The following is a 19,027-nucleotide window of genomic DNA, read 5'->3' as shown; positions in this document are numbered from 1 at the left end:
CAAAGATCCACCTGATGTGTTTATATTTCTTGGATTTTACTCTATTTTTGAATGTTTCTATACTAATTCTGACAATTGGGAAGAGAAGGTAGAGATGCCTCTCACAAGAGTTGTTGCATGTGCGTAACTGTTGCTTAAGTGGACCAAAATGTACAAAAGAAATCACAGCCAATGTAGATTTTACATTCTACCAAGATGCTTTGGTGAAAGGCAGGCAATGGACCTGTCCAAAGAAAATGGAGCATTAAAATTATTACACTGGGGATCAAAGCATTAATAGTCTCAAACATCTTGGACATGTTGGACAAACTGATTTAGTATTAGAGTACAGTTGTCTTAATATGCACAATATAGAATATAGGATTCTAGGAACAAACAAATTATGCAATTTCATATCCTATTTTACGTACACTTTAGTGTTCGTAGCTAACTTAAAGTGGCAAAAACGATCTCACTCCTCTGATTTTTTTCTTGACTCCTTGGCAAGCAAGGGTGAGTCCAGCATGGTGGTGTTTCAGGTGCTCTAGCCTTGTGTTCAGTATCTCAGCAGCATCCACTTTGTCCTCAAAGTCCCTCAATAATAGCCTATTTCCAAGTAAGCCACATCTCTGCTGAAGCTTCTCATTGTCCATTCGCAACCTGTCCCGAGCCTGTTTTGTTCTGGTTAGAAGATCTCTCCTTTGGGCTACTAGAGCTTCCACTGCCAGTAGCTGAGCCTTTTGGCTTTGATTCTTTGCTTCTACAAACTGCAATTTTTCTTTTACTTGAGTCAAAACTTGCACAGTGTTGGTGATCTTCCTTCGGAGCTTCTGAAGCTCCTCATTGCGCTCTTCAATCTTCTCATTATATGTTTGGTTCTCTATCTTCAGCTGCTCAAAGTCTATTAAGTGTAGACCTTCTGCTAGCTCCTCCTGGGCTTTTAAGCTTGCTTCAAGCCTTTGGATCCTGTGTTTCAACTTTATATTTTCCAGACGAACCTAGGATGATAAAAACTTAGCTATTGGTATAGTTAGGAGCAAAGAATTTGCTGAAGCAGTACAGACAAACTGAAGGAACTCAGTCACAGTAAGTAAATAGTATGTGGAACAATTTGTAGGGACGTTATTCCAGGTAAACAGTGGTTCCATGGAATGCAAAAGGAGGGGGTGGGAGAGGGAACAGGGAGGTAGATGGGATATCCATTGGTTAAAAGTGCCTTTGAATTGAAAGCTAGGTACTGAAGCTAGAGCATTTGCAAGAAGTCATGGGAGACTGTTTTATGATCAAGATGCATATTAGTCCAAATCTGCATGTATTTCCCTTGCTATCTAAATTTCTGTGCGCATTGAGGAAACTGGCAAGATCCAACCCAGAAGCATATCTTTGCTGTCATCTTCCTCCACTGTAGTTCACCTCTTCCTGCTGACTAACAGATTCAATTCACATCATAATGGACACAGGGATGGTGAGAGAAGAACCTGTGGTGATCTGGTGGAGTTGACTGCGTGGATGGGAAAAGAAGCAAGGCACAAAGTCTGTGTACCTAACCTGTCCATGCACCTCTGCAGTGACGAACACACACCCTAGCAGAGCAATCCTAGAAAGGAGTATAGTTGCTGCCATCAGAAAGGGAACACCAAAAAAGGGGATGTGCATGCCATTTCTCCCAGCTTGAATAAGCCCAATTACCTGAGTTCCTTCAGCATGGAAGCCAATGGCTAAAGCAACAGCTGGACAGCTAACTGAGCTGGTCAATCTCAGCTCCTCTGCACTTATACACACATACAACACCGTGTAGCATTGCCATGAGCAATCTATAAAAGATCTAGCAACAACAGCACCCTGCTTTGGTTTGACTTGAAACAGGATGGTGAGTTTTCAAGAACAGATATCGTTTAGTAAAAGGAAAATGGAAACAGACAAGATTCAAATAGTCAAAAGCAGGCATCTGCCAGACAAAATTAGGTTTTGAAATCTACAGTCAAAAGGAAATAAAATACAAAGACTGAGTACGAGCTGGACTAGATTAGCCCTTGGTCTCTCTCTACACAACATTTTGTAAATGTGTATACCCTTAAACTACACAGTGCTTTAGAAAGAATACCTTACAGGTACCCCAATTCAAATATGGAGAACATTAATCACTACTGCAGGAGTCTAGGCTGCAGGAGGTTTCTAGGGGGGATTGGGATTAATGGATTCCAAGAAACAGATTAAACTGGCTCTGATTTTTCAAGGTAAACTGGCAGAATATGGATTATGGTGCTGTCTTAACACATTGTTTGCAAGCATTCTGGCACCAACCATGTAACCTCATGCATTTTCCCTAAACTCATGGAATTTCTTCCCTTCTCTTTACTGCCACTGGCCATTAAAAATAAGTCTGGTGATAGATTGAGGAATCACAATGGAATTAATACTACCCAAGTCTTCAAAAGGTGTGTCACAGTTAGTTCTATGCTTGTCTACTGAAATGTCTCACTGCCTTAAAAAGTGAAGGTTCCCCCATCCTGGTGTTAAGCCTAGTCATGTCCAACTCTAGGGGTGGCGCTCATCTCCCTTTCTAAGCAGAAGAGCTGACATTTGGCTGTAGACAGTTTCTATGGTCATGTGACTGGCATGACTAGATGCCTAAGCACATGGAATTCACCTTCCCACCAAAGTGGTCCCTATTTATCTACTCCCATCTTTACATGTTTTCCAACTGCTAGGTTGGCAGGAGCTGGGACAAGCAACTGTCTTAAAGGGGGCTTATTCTTGGATAAGTGGGCATAGGATTGCAGCCTAGGTAGGCAGTTAAAAGTAGAAAAGTAGCTGGCCTGCAATGATTTCACAAATAACCCACCATTTTGCACATTGATAGTTGTGTGTGTGGGTTGAATTTTGTGTGTACCTGTGTGTGTGATATGTGTGTGCCCAGTAACTGAAGGACACTGCTGCCCTCCAGATAAGACTCACCTCTGTCACCTCTCTTTCCTTGCTCAGCTCCTTCTTCTGGATCTGCTCTACCTGCTTGACAGCGGCCTGCTTGCCCCCCAGCCGCCTCCCCATGGTGAACACGGCCACTTCTTTCTTGATGGCCTGGTGGGCCTTCCACTGGCCGTCGACCTTGGCCAGCTTCTCATCGCAAGACTTGCGGAGGGTGGTGATCTGCTGCTGGTACCAGGCCATCTCCTGCTCCTGCTGGCCCCGTAGGTCCTGCAGCATGGCCAGGTAGCGGCTGTAGCGCTGCTCTTTGTCCGAGATGTGCTGCTCCAGCTCGGCCCGGGCGCGCTCCTTGCCCTTGGCCTTATTCAGCAGCTCGGCCAGCTTGCACTGCAGCTTCGAGTTGTAGCGGCGGAGGCGGCCCCGCTCCGACACCAGCTGCCGGTACTGCTCCACCAGCTCGGCCCGCTGCCGCTGCTCCTCGGCCCGGCGCGCCTCGATCTCCTCCTCGGTCTCTTCCTCCAAGGACTCCGCGCTCTCGGGGCTGAGGCCGGGCGACAGCGACAACCTACTGTGGCGCTCCAGCTCCAGCTCCCGCAGGCTCTGGCTGATCCTGCGGCCCAGCGGCACGCCCACCTGCAGCGGCGGCGGCTCCTCCGGCTCCCCCACGGAGAAGGTCCGGCTGGTGGGCATCTGCAGCTCGGGCAGGCTCGAGGAAGCCTCCGCCTCGGGAGCAGCCTCTGCCGCGGGAGCGGCGTCGGCTTCGCCCTCGGGGAAAGCTCCATCCTCCGCCGCCGGAGCCTCCTCGCCGCCGCCCTCCTCTTCCTCCGCCGCCTCCTCTTCCAGCGGCGGCTCCTCGCTCGCGGCTGCTCCCTCCTCAGGTGGCGGTGACGGCGGCGGCTGCTCCTCCGCCGGCCGCTCACCCGCTTCCTCCCCTGCCGGGGACTCTCCGGCGACCTCTCCTCCGCTCACCGCCGCCTCTTCCTTCGTCTCCTCCGCTTCCCCCTCGGCCGTCGGCTGCGGCTCCTCAGCAGCGGCCTCGGAAGAGGAGGCCGGAAGGATCTCCCCGGCCCCCGTCCCCGGCCCGTCCTCGGCCGCCTCCATGTCCGAGCCGTGCCGCAGGCCTCCCGTTTGGCCCCGTCGCTATGGCAACAGGACTCCACTCGCCGGACCAATAAAGAGCACAGAGAGGGGCGGTTGGAGGTTGCGAGGGGAAACGCTTCCCGCCGCTCGAAGCGGATTGGCCGCCGCTGCGCGGGCCACGCCCCCGAGGCCCGGAGACGGCCAATCAGGACCCGGGCCGCCCCCGTCGCAGCCGCAGGTGTCAGCGCGGCGCCGGCCCTCTGCGGAGGGAGAGGCAAGATGGCGGAGCTGGGGAAAAAGTACTGCGTGTACTGCCTGGCCGAGGTGAGCTCGCTGCGTTTCCGCTGCACCGACTGCGCCGACATCGAGCTCTGCCCCGAGTGCTTCTCGGCGGGCGCCGAGATCGGCCCGCACAGGCGCTGGCACGGCTACCAGCTGGTGGACGGCGGCCGCTTCACGCTCTGGGGCGCCGAGGCCGAGGGCGGCTGGAGCAGCCGCGAGGAGCAGCTCCTGCTGGACGCCATCGAGCAGTTCGGCTTCGGCAACTGGGTGAGCAGCGCGCCGGGCAGCCTCCCGGGCGGGTCGTCCTTCAAGCCCGAGCCTGCAGTGATGTCCACGCCGGCCCAGGAGGAAGCCCCGTTGGCGAGAGCGGGACTGACTTCTGAGCAGACAGGCAGAGGAAGGGCTCTGAGGCTGCAGTCCTGTCCACGCTTAGCTGGGAGGAAGCCCTACTGACTCTAATGGGACTGACTTCTGAGGAGGCATGCATAGGATTGAGCTCTCAGGCTGCACTCCTATCCACACTTACCTGGGAGTAAGCCCCATTGGCTAGAGTGGGTCTGACTTCTGAGGAGGCATGCCTAGGCTTGGGCTTGAGGCTCCAATTCTATCCACACTTTCCTGGGAGTAAGCCCCAGGGACTTTTATGGAACTTACTTCTGAGTAGGCTTCGGCTCTTAGTTGGCAGTTCTTGTTCAGGGCAGTGGGCTTTTGTTCATTGAAGTGGAACAAGTGAATGTTCCCTTTGGGGGATCACAGATATTGAACAGCAACTTCTTTCTCTGTCTCTTTCCTCTCCCCTTAAATGTATCTACCAAAATGTAGATATTATTGGAAAAAGCTGATGAGAACTATCGAAAAATATTTGCCAATTGCTGAGGCGAACTTTGCTGTTGCCTCAGCTACTTGCTTTCTGGATATGTGGGAGTTTAATTCTGGGAAAACTTTAGTCCAGTCACAATTTTCTTGAAGTTGAATAGCCAACTCATAGCCCAAGCCTATGTATAGTCAGAAGTAAGTCCCATTAAAGTCAATGGGGGCTTACTCCCAAGTAAGCGTGGATAGGATTGCAGCTTCCATCCCACAATCTCAACTGTTGTCTTGTCTCTTCATCAAGATGATTGTGAATAGCTGAAATAGAAATGGGCTTCTATTGGGATTCTGCTTGTGTTCATGCCTAGAAATCTTTTGTAGACTTCAGTTGTATTTTGTAGGTTTTAGATGAGCTTGCTTCCGTGCAAATTAATGCAGACCTTAATATAACTGTATTTTTAAAACATGCCAAAGAACATGAAATTTACCAAAACCTAATACATCACTGTGAAACTAGAACATCTTATAAAACTTATTTTACTGGCTGATGACTATATACTAAAAGTTTAAATATGCAGATGAGTGAAGAAGTGAAACAGAGGTTCTTACCAGATTAAAGGCAACTTGGGAACAATTCACCAAAAAAATGTATAATAATTCTATTGGCTTGTAAACTAGCTTTCCTGAAAAAGCAAAAATCTAACTGTTCTGAAAAGAGTCTAAAATTACCCTAGAGTAGTCAGACTGATATGGATAAGTTTTTCAAGGTTAGAAGCTAATAAAAAACTTTTCAGCTTCAAGTCAATTGTACAAACGTTTTGTTTTCTTAAATAAATTGTTTCATATTTCTATGTTAAAACAAATATTATTTATTATTATTTACTATATTTATATCCTGCCTTTGTCTCTGAAGGCAGGGTCTTCCCAAGGGAGTCCCTTTGCAAAGGGAGTATTTGTGGTAAGAAGAATCAATACAACTGTCTTGAGTTCGGGACATAGTCTTTGTGTAATAGTAAACTAGACTTCCTACTCTGGGCTGGTTCCCTGGAATGTACAAGCTTTGGCAATTTGAAGTCTGCATTAATCAACTATAAAAATATATTGTGCTCCAACTTTGAGGAAATGTTTGATAATTTTAAACGTAAGTACATATATGTAATGTTCTTGTAAATAATTGAGACTTCATATATTATGAATTTTCTTTATTCTAGGAAGATATGGCTGCTCATGTTGGAGCATCACGAACTCCTCAAGAAGTGATGGAACACTATGTAAGCATGTATATACATGGCAACCTTGGGAAAGCCTGTATTCCTGACATTATCCCGAACAGAGTGACCGATCACACCTGCCCAAGTGGTGGTCCGCTTTCTCCTAGTCTAACCATGCCTCTGCCACCTCTAGACATATCAGTGGCTGAACAGCAGCAGCTGGGATACATGCCACTTCGTGATGATTATGAAATTGAGTATGACCAAGATGCTGAGACTCTAATCAGTGGCCTGTCGGTGAACTATGATGATGATGATGTGGAAATAGAATTAAAAAGAGCTCATGTGGACATGTATGTAAGAAAACTGAAAGAGAGGCAGCGACGAAAAAACATTGCCCGTGACTACAACTTGGTTCCTGCTTTTTTAGGGAAGGATAAGAGGGACAAAGAGAAACCTTCCAAACGCAAGATCACAAAAGAAGAAAAAGAGCTGAGGTTAAAACTGCGGTCTCTCTATCAGTTTATGTCATGCAAAGAGTTTGATGATTTTTTTGAAAATCTGCACAAGGAGAAGGTACTTCGAACCAAGATTAGGGAACTACAGAGGTATCGACGGAATGGAATAACAAAAATGGAGGAGTCTGCAGAATATGAAGCAGCTAGACACAAACGAGAAAAAAGAAAAGAGAATAAAAATATTACTACTTCTAAGAGGGGAAAGGAAGATGGTAAAGATGGTGAGTTTGCTGCAATTGAAAATCTGCCTGGCTTTGAACTGTTATCTGACCGAGAGAAAGTACTTTGTAGCTCTATTAATCTGAGTCCTGCACGATATGTGACTGTTAAAACTATTATCATTAAAGATCATCTTCAAAAAAGGCAAGGCATTCCATCAAAAAGTCGTCTTCCTAGTTACTTGGATAAGGTACTAAAGAAAAGAATTTTGAATTTCTTAACCGAAAGTGGTTGGATATCCAGGGATGCTTCTTGAAACTTGTCTAACTGCTTTGAAACATCATCAGTATGAACAAAGGGTCCATCATTGGCCAAAGTAGTCTGTTACTTTTGTCCCTTTTTTAAAATCTAAGATTTCTCTTGAAAAAGCTTAAGATCCTCAATTTTCTGTAATCATGCAAATATTAGATTTGTCCTTTGTGAGGAAGGACATGTGAGGACACGTGAAGGACATGTGAGGAAGCTGCCATAATACCCATTGTGGATGAGGTGGTTTGCTAATCTGTTGACTAATATATCAAAGGTGAGATGTGGAACCTTCACACTAGTTGGTACAAGTTGTTTGTGAAGGGAAAAGACCTTCAGCTTGCATTTTGGACACTGCTGGCTGGAGCTGGAGTCTTCTGCACACTTACTTGAGAGTAAATCCCATTAGCCTCAATGAACCTTACCCAGTGAACCTAGGAGTGGGCTGAATGTGTCTTTTTCTAAATCCTGAATATTGAAAGTCAGGCACTGTGAAACTAGGATTATGGGGTTAATATCCTTTGTAAGGTGCCTGCTTTATTCATTGGCACATACATGTACTTTGCTAAACTGGTAGTACAGACTACAAGGCAAGAAGGCGTAAAAAGGTGGTCAATGTATCTGCTTGAATGTGCAATAAACTGTCAGTGTTTAGGGCAAACAGGCTGTACCAGCTAGCTGAGAGCAGGCCTTTTGGCAAATGGTTATCAGGAAGCTCTGGTGCACGTATTTATGTAGCTCCATTCTTTCTGTGACTAGAGTAATGTAGTGAGGAGTTTGGGTAAGCACAGTATGTTTCACTTAAAGCAGAAACCTTTAGCATAGGAATAGTTTGAATTTCACCTGTTTGTGGAAGTTATGCCTATGGATTTCAGGTGAATGCGGTGTGACTTACTGTAATGTGCTGAAGACAAACTTGTACAACTGGTGATCAAACAAGCCAAATACAGCCCATCAGCCCCCTTGGTGTTTATCTCAGCCTGGCAGCAAAAATGGGAGGGTTTTTGAGCTCCTGGAGAGCTGCTTGGCTCAGTGGGTTTTTGTTCTAAATCAAGCCTGCACACTCAAAGTGCCTCATATGTGCTGTAACAGGCAGCAAGAGTGGTTGGCACAAATCAAAAGATGGGGGCCATGCCAAATCTTCATTGCCTTTTGTCTGCAATTGGAACCAACAATGGATTGTGGCTACCTCACTGCAGCCACAATCCAGGTATCTGGACCTATTGTCCATTGTCACAAGAAAAGCTGTTCCTGTGCCATGCTACAAGCTGCTCTCTCAATTTCAGAGGCTCTAAAAGCAGCTTTGCTGTGATAAAGACAGTGGAAAGCACCCTGGGTGCAGAATTGTGATGGTTAAACTTGGTGCTAGAGAGATGCTTTTGTTCTACTTGCTTCACTGGAGACTGAGCCTTACTTGTTGTTGAGCTAATTGTCTACAAATAAACAGTCTCGCTGGGCCTTCAACCCGTTTTCATGTACCATCTTCAGTACAGCCATAAGTATGCTTACACAGTCTCATTGATTAATGGGACTTACATCCTAGTAAATGTGTTTTAAAATGACAGCCTTAAAGTTTTCTATGTTCTCAAACTCTTTATTTGTCCAGAGTTGGTCCACCCCTTATGTAGAATTCTAGATTCTCCTACTTCAGATTTCTGGTGCTGGATTGTTTTTGAAACCTCATGTAATGGACTGGTACACTAGATGGTTATGCATACAGTAGTCTCCTCTTTGATGTGAATTTGGGAGGCTTTTGTGGAGGGCAGGGAATAATTAAAAAATGACCTGAGCAAGCCCCTCTACTGCATATATAGCTCCAGCCTTTAATTCACCAGGGAATATCTGTTTGCATACATCTATAATCATGTTGGTAACCATACAACTAATGGGTAGTAAGACCTTTTAGTTCCTGCTGTTTTGAACTACACAGTGATGATGACAATGGCAATTCTACTTCCTCTCCAGCAACTAAAAAACTAGGAAATCGTTGGTTTTTTTCTCACATACCTGTGCATTATTTTAAAATGAGACTGAAGCACAGCACAAGTCAACGCACACTCTGCAATGGAACTATTAACCTATTTTCCCTGGAAACCCTGAGAAGCTGGATAAGAAATGCCATTATTTTCTTAAGCTTTAAACTAGTGGCACAGCACTCATTAAAATTACTTTGTTCTATATCCCTAAATTAACTGCTTAGTCTCCTTTACTGGCATATACTGCTGATGAAATATATTGCAAAAAAATCTTACCAGTAGGTGAGACTGTGTGTCTCATTCTGCTAGTCCTTTGCTGCTTGAAAAGTAACTTTGGTGCTAAATATGAGCTGAACAAAATGTCTTTTACAGTGAGCACTTTCACACGAAAGCAGGTATTTTGGCAAAGCCCAGAAAAAGCATAAAATGTAACTTAGTGTACATGATACAGTAATTCACACTACAGTTTAACTTGAAAGCTCTTTGAGCTACCCGGGGTATATGACAAATGCACTAGAGGCAAATAACTTTTCAAGCAAGCTGCACAAATGCTGTTACTGTTCTGTTACACCTTTCTCAGCTCCACTGAAGTTGTGTTTTGACTATTCTATTTTACTTTCAGGGGATAAAGGATGTGAAGAGCACCCATAAAAGTTTGATAAAATCCTGTTTAGTAGGGTAGTAAAAATGACCTGCAGAATTGCAGCTCTGTAAATACTATAAGCCATTGTTTCCCAAACCTTTTAGCACTGGGACCCACTTCTTCAGGCAACAAGCTGGTGTGACCCACTAGACAAAAAAGGGCTCTAGAAAGAATTTTATTAATAATTATCAGGGTCCTGTGCTCCCAAGGCAGCTTGAGTCCCTAGAGTATATATGTAGACATTTGCTATTCTCCCTAGAAATAGAGTTCAAGGACTGTTTTCCCAAACGTTTACAGTCATTCAAGGGTACCCAGAAGGCTGAACTGGAGAGCAAAGATGTGCAGTTTGGGACTTCCATGCCAGAGAAAAGGCTGAAAGTGGGTTCACATGAGATCTACGGCATGCCAATTACTACGCAGAATGTGTCACTTTTCATTTGGGGTATGAAGATCATACCACAGGTTAGCGTTCCATGTAATAATTTTCTTTTGCAAACCAGACAAGGGTGCTTGCAAAGTTCTTTTTAATGCTTCAAAAACTTTTCACGACCCACCAAAAATTGGCTTGCGACTCACTGGTGGGTCCTGTTCCACAGTTTGGTAAACACTCCTGTAGGCTATATGACTATTTAGAGTCATGGGCCCTTTTCCACTCTAATTGTAGACAATTAGTTGCATCTAAGTGGGTGCTGACAGCAAAACAATCCAGTAAATTTGGCTAATTATATATAGCTGGCTACAGCCTGCAAAAGGCTGTTTACATATACCTATCTCTTATAGGATTGCAGTATACTTCTAAAATTGATGCAAAACACAACAGTGGCTTGGAGAACTACAGGATATACAGGTCCAGCCTTGTAATACAAAGATTTGACTCAACAGGATTAGCCCTGTTGAGAAGGAATGAGAAGGAATGTGCTGATCCTTGGAGAAGGGAAAAAATGTTCCTCTTTAAAATCACCGTTTAAAAAACCCTCTTCAGTCCTAAAGAAAGTCAAGTGAGAGAATACTACTTTAGCTATACTTTGGAACATTTCTGCATGAGTTTATACTTCAAAGAAGCTACAGAAGGAAAAAACCAGGGCTACATTTGAATTGCTAGCATCCCTCCTATGCTTTGATCTTGACCACAAAAAAATTTTCTTCCAACTCAGAAGACTTCTTCCAGGAAAATACTAGCATAGCAATACAGAGATGCTACAAGCGCATCATGGGATATACTGAGCCTCAAAAGTGATTACTTGTACTGCAAGTCGAAGATCCTATAACCACTAATCTCCTTATTTAGGCACCTTTAATTAATTCCTTGTCAACACAGTGTAGGTTACCTATGAAAGTATTCACTTTGGATCTGTCTCAAAAAGACTTCTCAGCCATTTTGGATATTTCCACCTTGTTTGATACCTGATAATACAGTGGCCTGTAATTCAGCTAGGGAGGCAGAATGGGCTATTCCATCTACATCAGTGCTTCCTCAAGCACCAAATTAGAGGTTGGTTGTCACATATTTAGTGGAATATCTAACTTGGCCTTTAAAATGCACCAACATGAAAGTTTCTGCTAAAACACAAAACAGCAAGTGAATTTAACAAACCATTTAACAAAAATAAGCCACTATTACCTGGTACTCATGCTTCTCAGTTTGCCAGTGTCTAAACTACATCACTAAATTAGATAATAAAAGCACATTGCACACCCACATTCAATAAAACAGCCCTAGAGTGTTCTGGTACAAAATGTGCTGCCCATTTTAGGTGTAGTTTTGTAAATATTCTCAAGTTAGCAATATAATACTTGCTGCTACAAATGAGTTAATGTTTTTACTCACTAGCTAGTTTTGGAAAAAAAAAATCACTGTCACTAGGATAGTAGAATGTAAAGTATGTACTATGGTAACCTAGCCATACTATAATTCTAGTGGCTAATATTGCAAATCAAACTGAAATAGCAAGTTCAGTGGCATTCCTGGCCACTGTGCTGTCTAGTGGCACTCCTCCAGGTGCTGCCCCCCTCCCCACGGTCGTCAGAAGGCCTTACAAGGTACGCATCTGGGGGGAGGCCCTCAGGGGGTGGTTCTCAGATTGGTACATCAATACTATTTGCTGAGTGCCCCAGGGGAAGGCGCTGCTGGGGGAAGTGGATAGTGGTGCAGCCTAGTGGCATTTGCCCCCCCCCTTGGTATACCTCTAAGTAAACGTCTTTTCATTGGTAGATTTAACATTAGCTGCACTAACTGAAGTTTCCCAATTGCCAAAGCTGTCTGGAAGCCCCAGATGCTATACTGTTATTCAAAACAAGCAGCTATGGACCCAAACAAGGCCTATATAGAAGAACACTAGGAGTAGGATTTTGACTTTAAAATGTGTAGGCCTGCATTTTGTGTTGGCATATAAAGAATAGCCCCTGCTAATATTACTGGGTCAAATTTCAGGCCTGGTTCAGACATCACAGCAAACCATTGCAGCTTGTTTAAGCCATTTCCGCCCAACGTTGCATATACACAACAGGGATCAAATGTGTACACCTGTGGGCTGGGCAGAAATGAGTTGAGATGCTCAGTGTATATAAGCTTCTCTAACCAGTGTGAATGAGAAGGCACAGTGTCCTGTTCTTATGTACAACCCTCTCCCTCCACTTGTGTAATAAAACTTTCATTTCCTATGTATAACAGATTGCAGTTTCCCATCCTGTTCAAATATGGGAATTTGTGGTTTGATTGAACTGGGGTCAAACCTGGATCTGATCAGGTCCCACACAAAACAGTTGTAACACACAAAGGAAACCTTCCAGTGCAAGGCTCACATCACAACCAACAGCTGACTCAATGTTTAACGTTACAGCATGATCCTAACCTTTGATTTCATTCCAGTTTAAATCAATAGATGAAGGAATTTTACAAGAAACAGTTAAATGGAAGTATTCTAAATTCCATTTTACTTACCTGCTGCTTACAGACAACACATGTCAACATTCCACAAATGTGGTTCATTAGAAGTAACTGGGAAACTCCCTGACAACTCCATTGATGGACAAACAGAGAAGAGTGGCAAGATCTCTCCCCAAGTATCGCAGATAACAAAAGCATGATTTTTCTTTATGTCAGGAAGGGTCTGCCCCTTCTTCACTATGCATCTGATGGCTTTGGTAGTGGGGGGGAAGAGGACATATGCTGGCATCTGTCAAGGCTAGCCAAAGCTTGTGGACTTCTTTTAACTGCAGATACCTGCTAGCAGTTGACTAGATCATATAGACGTTCAATACATTGCCTTACTTTGCTGCATTAACTTGGTAGAACAATTCACAGTTGTATAGTGTTACTCAATACTAAACTAAATCTGAAAAATGTTGACAGTAGATATACCATGTACTTGTGTTATTGGATGCTTTCCATGAGAAGTAAAGACCACAAAGCAAAGCAAAACAATTTTGTTACCAGAGAGGTATAAAAACAAACATGACACTGGAAGATAAAAGACTTTCATTCTGAATAATCTACAGAGCATTATTGAATTGCTAATTACAATGCAGAACACCTTCTAGTAATCATACCATTATATACAGATGACTTGCATTTGTAATTCATACTTCTCACTTTGGTGGCCCTCCACATTATCTATATTTCATTTGGAAACAAATTTTTAATGTTGCTTCATTTCCATTGTGCCCCACCCACTATTTAGTTTGAGCTCCCACTTCTTCTGTTGAATTATGATGTTATCCAGGTATCTAACAGATGTAGCACTGTCTTAATTCTTCTGGATCACATTGCTAAGGTTCTTTCACAACACCTACTAAGGCAGGCCTCAATGTACGGCCATGCAACTTATAGCCAACCTTAGATACTAAAGCAACAGTCCCAGGTTCTTTCCCTTCCATGGGAACATGGAACAATGCTTCATGTTCATAAGGATCAAACTTGGCTCCAAGTGGATTTAGTTTCACCAGGCCATGTTTTCCAAACACTTTTTGTATCTGAACTTCTGTCATGGCAAGGCCTTCAAAGAGGTTCTTCAGATGAGGGTTTTCATCTTTAAGTTCTTCTTTGGGAACACTCTCAGTTGCTTTTTCCAGGACATCAGCAACTTCTAATAAGTCCTTGCAGAAGCTTTGAACTCCTAAAACAGAAAATGAAAACCACAGTAAGAATTGAGTCAATCCTTTTAGTGTGTTATCACATTAAATAATCAGAAAACTATCATTTTAGATTTGCTTGCAGAATTCAAAATTCAGGGAGGTTATCACATAGTTGGTGTCAACTACATTTGGAATTCTCCCTGCAAAAAACTGAAGCTAATGGGAATGTATGCAGATGGGTACAGAGAAGGAGGCATAAAACTGATAGCTGGAACATTACCAGCTGCCTTCAGTCTCTTCAGATTCAGGATCTACCCTTAAGTCATTTCTGCCCAACACTGCAGATATGCAACAGGGATCAAATGTGTATACCTGTATGCTGGGCAGAAATGGGTCAAGCCAGTGGTTCTCACACATTTAGCACGGGACCCACATTTTAGAATAAGAATCTGTCAAGACCCACCAGAAGTGATGTCATGACCAGAAGTGACACCATCAAGCAGGAAAATTTTCAACAATCCTAGGCTGCAATCGTACCCACACTTACCCAGGAGTAAGTCCCATTGACTATCATTGTTAAAAGAATATACATAGTAGCTTGTTAAAGTACAGGTCACATACCATGGTAACATCAAGTTTAATATATTAAAAATAAAATATTGAAATGAATGGGGACCCACCTGAAATTGGCTCGCAGCCCACCTAGTGGTTCCTGACCCACGGTTTGAGAAACGCTGGGTTAAGCAACTTGCAATATGAAACCCACTTAATATTTTACCATACACATGTTTCTTTTTCCTTCTCTCTGTAGGAAGGCAAAAGGGGAATAGCAGGGCTTCTCTACATTTATACAGGAGGGGGACATTAAGGCAAGTATATGTTTTCATGAAGGAACAAGAACATTAGCACCTGCTAAAATTCCTTCTTCTAGTTATGAGAAGATAAAGGAACACAGTTCTCCTTTGCATCTTTTTCTTTTCACCTCAACATTTCTCCTGGACTCAAAAAAACCTAAACAAAAGAAAGTTATGGCTTTGTTCACAGATTGAGTCCACCTACAAGTAAACCAACACCTACCATATAATTTTGCTTCTTCTACTAGTTTTTGAGTCCTTTGCCGCAGATTTTCAGCATCTGCCAGGGCACGTTTATACTTATCCTGAAAAACAAAACAATTTACTTCAGAAATTTGCTGGCTCTGTTAAGTCACTCAAGTGTGGTAAGTAGTTGAACAACCTGCTTTACTCAAGTCTTTCAACAGCTTGGAGCTTTCTTCCATATTTTCTGGTCCGCCCTCTTAGGTCATCTGAGAGGGCTTTCCTGTGAGGGAAAGGTAGGGAGATCTCCAAGGTAGGGAGATGGCGTCACAGGGGCGAGCCTTCTCAGTAGTGGCACCACAATTATGGAAGTCCCTACCGAGGGAATTAAGATCTACCCCCTCCCTCATGGTGTTTCAGCAGGGGCTCAAATCTTTTGTTTCATTTGGCATTTGTGTTGTCTGCCTCCTGTGCCTCTACAGTAGTTCCTTGAATGTTAATAATTTTGCCCTTCTCCAATTGTTTTTTATAAGCCACCCAGTTTTCATTGCGAAACTAGAATTGGCCCTTTTAAAGCATTTTACAGCTGTTTGGAGGCATGGGGAAGTCTGCAGAAGGACTCATAGGCTTCCTGGACCCTCCAGAGAGCCATAACAACTGCCAGGTAAGTTTTAAAAAACTCTTTCCTCCCCAGTGGCAGGTCGATTGTGGTGATTGTGTCACTGCTGTTGCCCCACCCCTTAAGGAGGCAGCAACAGAGCTTCCCTGGCTGGGGCACTGCAACACCCCAATTTGGGAACCTCTGGTTTAATTGGTTACACAATGAAAACATATCTCCCTTGTAGACAAAAGAGAAATCTGGCTTCACTTCAGGGGAAGAGGGAAGATTGAGCGCCCAAGGTCTCAAATCATTTAAGTTGATTTATACAATACATCATTTTACATTCCCTTTCAAACACTAGCATTTTCAACTTCCAGTTTCTGAATCAATTACTGAAAGTTATTTGGATGTCATATTTGCCCCCTATATTGTCAGAGGGATATAAAAATAAAAAGCAAGGATCCTTACAGTAATTTCTTTCAGTTGCTCTTCCAGTTTGGTCTTTTCCTCTGTTAATATTTTCCTTGCAAGGTCAGAATCAGGTTTGTGCTCACTGTGGTTTTGATTAGGATCCTCTTCCAAGGTTGGCCCAGTGCTTTTCTCCTGCGTCACTGTATAAAGCAGCTGAGAAGTCCTGGGGGGAAAAAGATCATGTTCAGTAAAACTCAAGTCACTATAAGTGAAGGACAGACCAACAGACAACCACCATCTTTAGTTAGGCATCATTCAACACACTGCTTCTTAAGCATTTGCTCTAGAAGTGCAGCTGATGCTGTATACACACACAGCTAGTTCCTGACTGCAAGACAAACTTTGGAAAGAACTCATTGGCAGGAAATTTATTTGTATACCAATGATCAAGGATTAAGTTCTGATAGCACCAATAACTAGAAATTGCATGCAGGAGGTGCTCTGATGGCCTCCACAGATTTGAATATCCACAGAATTCAGTATCTGTGGGCAGTGGGGGGGAGGTCCTAAAATGGATCGCCTGTGGATACCAAGGGCCCACTATACATATATTTTGAAAATCACATAAGAAAAAACAACATTCCTGCACCAGGTATAAGGAGTAGCTCAATTTTTTTTTTTAAAGAGGCTCCACTTCTTCTTTAACAATAAGATATTCTTTAAGTTCACTAAATAGAATACATTTTCTTACAATTGTTAATGGTTGGTCAGCTATCTGACTGTTTGTTCCCTCCAACTCTTATTGTGCAACCTTTCAGAAAAGACCCAAAACATAACTTATTTAAATTGGAAGTTTAAGCCAAGTTTCCTTCCCATCAATGTGAATTACAAATAACTGATTATTACAGTATTTGTGCACAACTGGGCCACACACATCCAGAAGTCTGATTTGTTGTCAGCGTCTCTGAAGAACACCTTTGGGCTCATTAACATTAACCATGACAGATCAAATCTATACATAGGACTTTCAAATCACTTCATGTGATTTTTTTCAGCAGGGTCAGTTAACAGATTCAGCAGCAAGGCCCAATGTTTACGCACATAACTTGCACATTTGAACCAGCCACAAAAGTATCTGAGAGATTGGCAGTTCCTGCAGAAAAGTGCCATGCAGATTGATGGTGCTATACACTGTACTGTGACTGCCTCCCCATCACAGGATGTAGCGCATGACCCCTTGGCACAGCTGCACCGGCGCTGGAAAATTGGATAGGCTTGAACCCTAAGGCTGCAAACCTACACATGACAAGTGGTCAACTTTTCACCTTTAGGGGTCCTGGACTTTAACATTTGTGTAGATGAGAGAATTTCAGCAGAGGATGCTTGTCAGCAAAGGTTGGCCACCCCTGCTATACACACTTACCTGGGAGTAAGTCCCATTGGACTCAATGGAGTCCTAAACCACTCCTGCTCTGGAAGCAGAATTTTGTCATTTTCACTGCCAAAGTATCAATGCTGTGCATTTTGAAGGTCCCCTCTCCATAGAAGTTGGCATTTTCTTCCCTGCTGGAAACCTCAAGCTATCTATTTTGCAAGGCTATTCCCAAGGTCAGGAGGTCCTTTGCTCTGGGAGCCACACTCACCCTTGGAGAAGATTCCTTCTTTGCTCAAATAGAGCACCTCTTTGCTGTCTTTTCTTTTCCCTTCCCTGAAACCTGATGTCAGGCGGCCCAGTCCCAATGGACAACATATGTTCACCCAGTAGATTAGAACTGGTAATCGATTCTCCCCCTTACCTTTGATCCTCATAACAACCCTCTCTCCTTTCTAAAAGCCTGTAGTAGGACTGTGCTGGTAGCACTATAGCAAGCATTTTACAGTTGTAACCTACTGGGTCACATCCAGTACAACTGTCCTAAAGGTATTTTGGACACCACCACCATCACCACTGGAAAAAGGAGGGCTAGAAAGTTCTCTGCTAAGGACTAAGAGCCCAACCCTCTGCCTGCCTACTCAGAAGTCAGTCCCATTCTAGTCAATGGGGCTTATTCCCAAGTAAGTGCGGACAGGACTGCAGGCTCCAACAGTGATGGCGGGGGGGCACCCCTCCTTTCCAACTCCGAAGGTTCCAGCCTGGGAGGCGCCACACCGCGGTGCAGCCCGCGAAACCAGCGTCAGCGGCGGGGCACATGGGCCGCGTTCCCGTGCCCCGGACGCTGAGGCGGAGCGTTCACGCGAGCAGCTCGCTGGCCCGGGCTGGGGGAGGGGTTCGCCCTGCCGCTCGGCTCGGCCACGCCCGCCCCACGCGACGCGTGGGCCGCTTCTCCTCGGCTGCCTTACCGCCGCGGGAGCCGGGGGTGGAGGAGGAGGGCGGCTCGCCCCGCCGCCCCCACCAACTGCCGCACGCCCCGGACGGCCGCCGCCATGCCTCCGCCACCGAAGACCGTCGCCTCCAACGAAAACCGCCTCGGACCAATTGGCGAGTAGGTCTAGGTGACGCGAGCGCCGCCGATCCAATCAGCAAAGCCTTCTTGGGCCACGTGCTCCCGAGGAGGCTGGATCTGGAGCAGGCTTGGCCGAGAGAGGCAGTTGGGCTCGCTTTCGCATCGCCGGAAGCAGCTGCCTGCAGAGCGCCCTTCCTAGAGCGCTCAAGTGGAAGTGCTTCCGGTAGGGGGAGAGCCGCTCTGGCTGCCCTTCGTTTGAATGGGGAGCCCGACCTGATGCCCCCCCCCAGTGATAGCCCCAAGTTTGCACCCCCGGAGAGGAGAGCTGGTGGTGGTGCCCCTGCAGCTGGAGCAGGGCTTCCTCTGTTGGCAAGCCTCAGCCAAGGCTGCTGCCTCCCCGCCTCTCCAGAGCTCTGCACAGAGACTGCCATGACAGCCCAATCCCATCCCCCCTTGCCTGGGAGGAAGGCCCATTGACGCTAATGGGACTTACTTCTGAGTAGACATGCATAGGATTGGGCTGTTAGTCTAATCTATCTCACAGGGCTATTTATTATGGGGGAAAAAA

General features: G+C 44.8%; 3 protein-coding genes across 4 annotated transcripts; 1 reads left to right on the top strand and 2 right to left on the bottom strand.

Annotated features, from left to right (window-relative positions):
* Positions 1 to 47: 47 nt before the first annotated feature.
* CFAP184 (cilia and flagella associated protein 184) lies at positions 48 to 4,064 on the bottom strand. The gene is made up of 2 exons (XM_066625654.1): positions 2,938 to 4,064; positions 48 to 977 (listed from the first exon to the last, which is right to left on the bottom strand). Exons 1-2 carry the CDS (start codon positions 4,006 to 4,008, stop codon positions 432 to 434), a joined length of 1,617 nt encoding a protein of 538 aa, XP_066481751.1. The 5' UTR covers positions 4,009 to 4,064; the 3' UTR covers positions 48 to 431.
* A 190-nt stretch (positions 4,065 to 4,254) lies between these two features.
* On the top strand, positions 4,255 to 9,628 carry TADA2B (transcriptional adaptor 2B). 2 transcript variants are annotated; one of them, XM_066625226.1, is made up of 2 exons: positions 4,255 to 4,536; positions 6,291 to 9,628. In XM_066625226.1, the coding sequence occupies exons 1-2, from the start codon at positions 4,267 to 4,269 to the stop codon at positions 7,281 to 7,283; spliced, it is 1,263 nt and encodes a 420-aa protein (XP_066481323.1). In that variant the 5' UTR covers positions 4,255 to 4,266; the 3' UTR covers positions 7,284 to 9,628. The 2 variants fall into 2 exon arrangements, with proteins under 2 accessions (XP_066481323.1, XP_066481324.1); XM_066625227.1 differs by having other exon boundaries at positions 4,264 to 4,311.
* Positions 9,629 to 13,353: 3,725 nt separating this feature from the next.
* GRPEL1 (GrpE like 1, mitochondrial) lies at positions 13,354 to 18,475 on the bottom strand. The gene is made up of 4 exons (XM_066625423.1): positions 18,356 to 18,475; positions 16,073 to 16,238; positions 15,044 to 15,125; positions 13,354 to 14,007 (listed from the first exon to the last, which is right to left on the bottom strand). Exons 1-4 carry the CDS (start codon positions 18,439 to 18,441, stop codon positions 13,661 to 13,663), a joined length of 681 nt encoding a protein of 226 aa, XP_066481520.1. The 5' UTR covers positions 18,442 to 18,475; the 3' UTR covers positions 13,354 to 13,660.
* Positions 18,476 to 19,027: the final 552 nt, after the last annotated feature.

This window comes from Tiliqua scincoides, chromosome 4 (genome assembly GCF_035046505.1).
Source record: "Tiliqua scincoides isolate rTilSci1 chromosome 4, rTilSci1.hap2, whole genome shotgun sequence".
In the NCBI taxonomy this organism is placed as follows: Eukaryota; Metazoa; Chordata; class Lepidosauria; order Squamata; family Scincidae; genus Tiliqua; species Tiliqua scincoides.
This window is presented reverse-complemented; position numbering and strand designations above follow the sequence as displayed.

What these genes read in the sequence shown, in the direction of transcription:
- GRPEL1 (XM_066625423.1), bottom strand. Translation starts at nt 18,441, where the DNA reads ATGGCGGCGGCCGTCCGGGGCGTGCGGCAGTTGGTGGGGGCGGCGGGG. An exon ending in AGCAACTGAAAGAAATTACT is followed by an intron (nt 15,126 to 16,072) that starts GTAAGGATCCTT and finishes TTTGTTTTTCAG; the next exon opens with GATAAGTATAAACGTGCCCT. An exon ending in AGAAGAAGCAAAATTATATG is followed by an intron (nt 14,008 to 15,043) that starts GTAGGTGTTGGT and finishes TTTCTGTTTTAG; the next exon opens with GAGTTCAAAGCTTCTGCAAG.
- CFAP184 (XM_066625654.1), bottom strand. Translation starts at nt 4,008, where the DNA reads ATGGAGGCGGCCGAGGACGGGCCGGGGACGGGGGCCGGGGAGATCCTT. An exon ending in AGGAAAGAGAGGTGACAGAG is followed by an intron (nt 978 to 2,937) that starts GTGAGTCTTATC and finishes TTATCATCCTAG; the next exon opens with GTTCGTCTGGAAAATATAAA.
- TADA2B (XM_066625226.1), top strand. Translation starts at nt 4,267, where the DNA reads ATGGCGGAGCTGGGGAAAAAGTACTGCGTGTACTGCCTGGCCGAGGTG. An exon ending in AGTTCGGCTTCGGCAACTGG is followed by an intron (nt 4,537 to 6,290) that starts GTGAGCAGCGCG and finishes TCTTTATTCTAG; the next exon opens with GAAGATATGGCTGCTCATGT.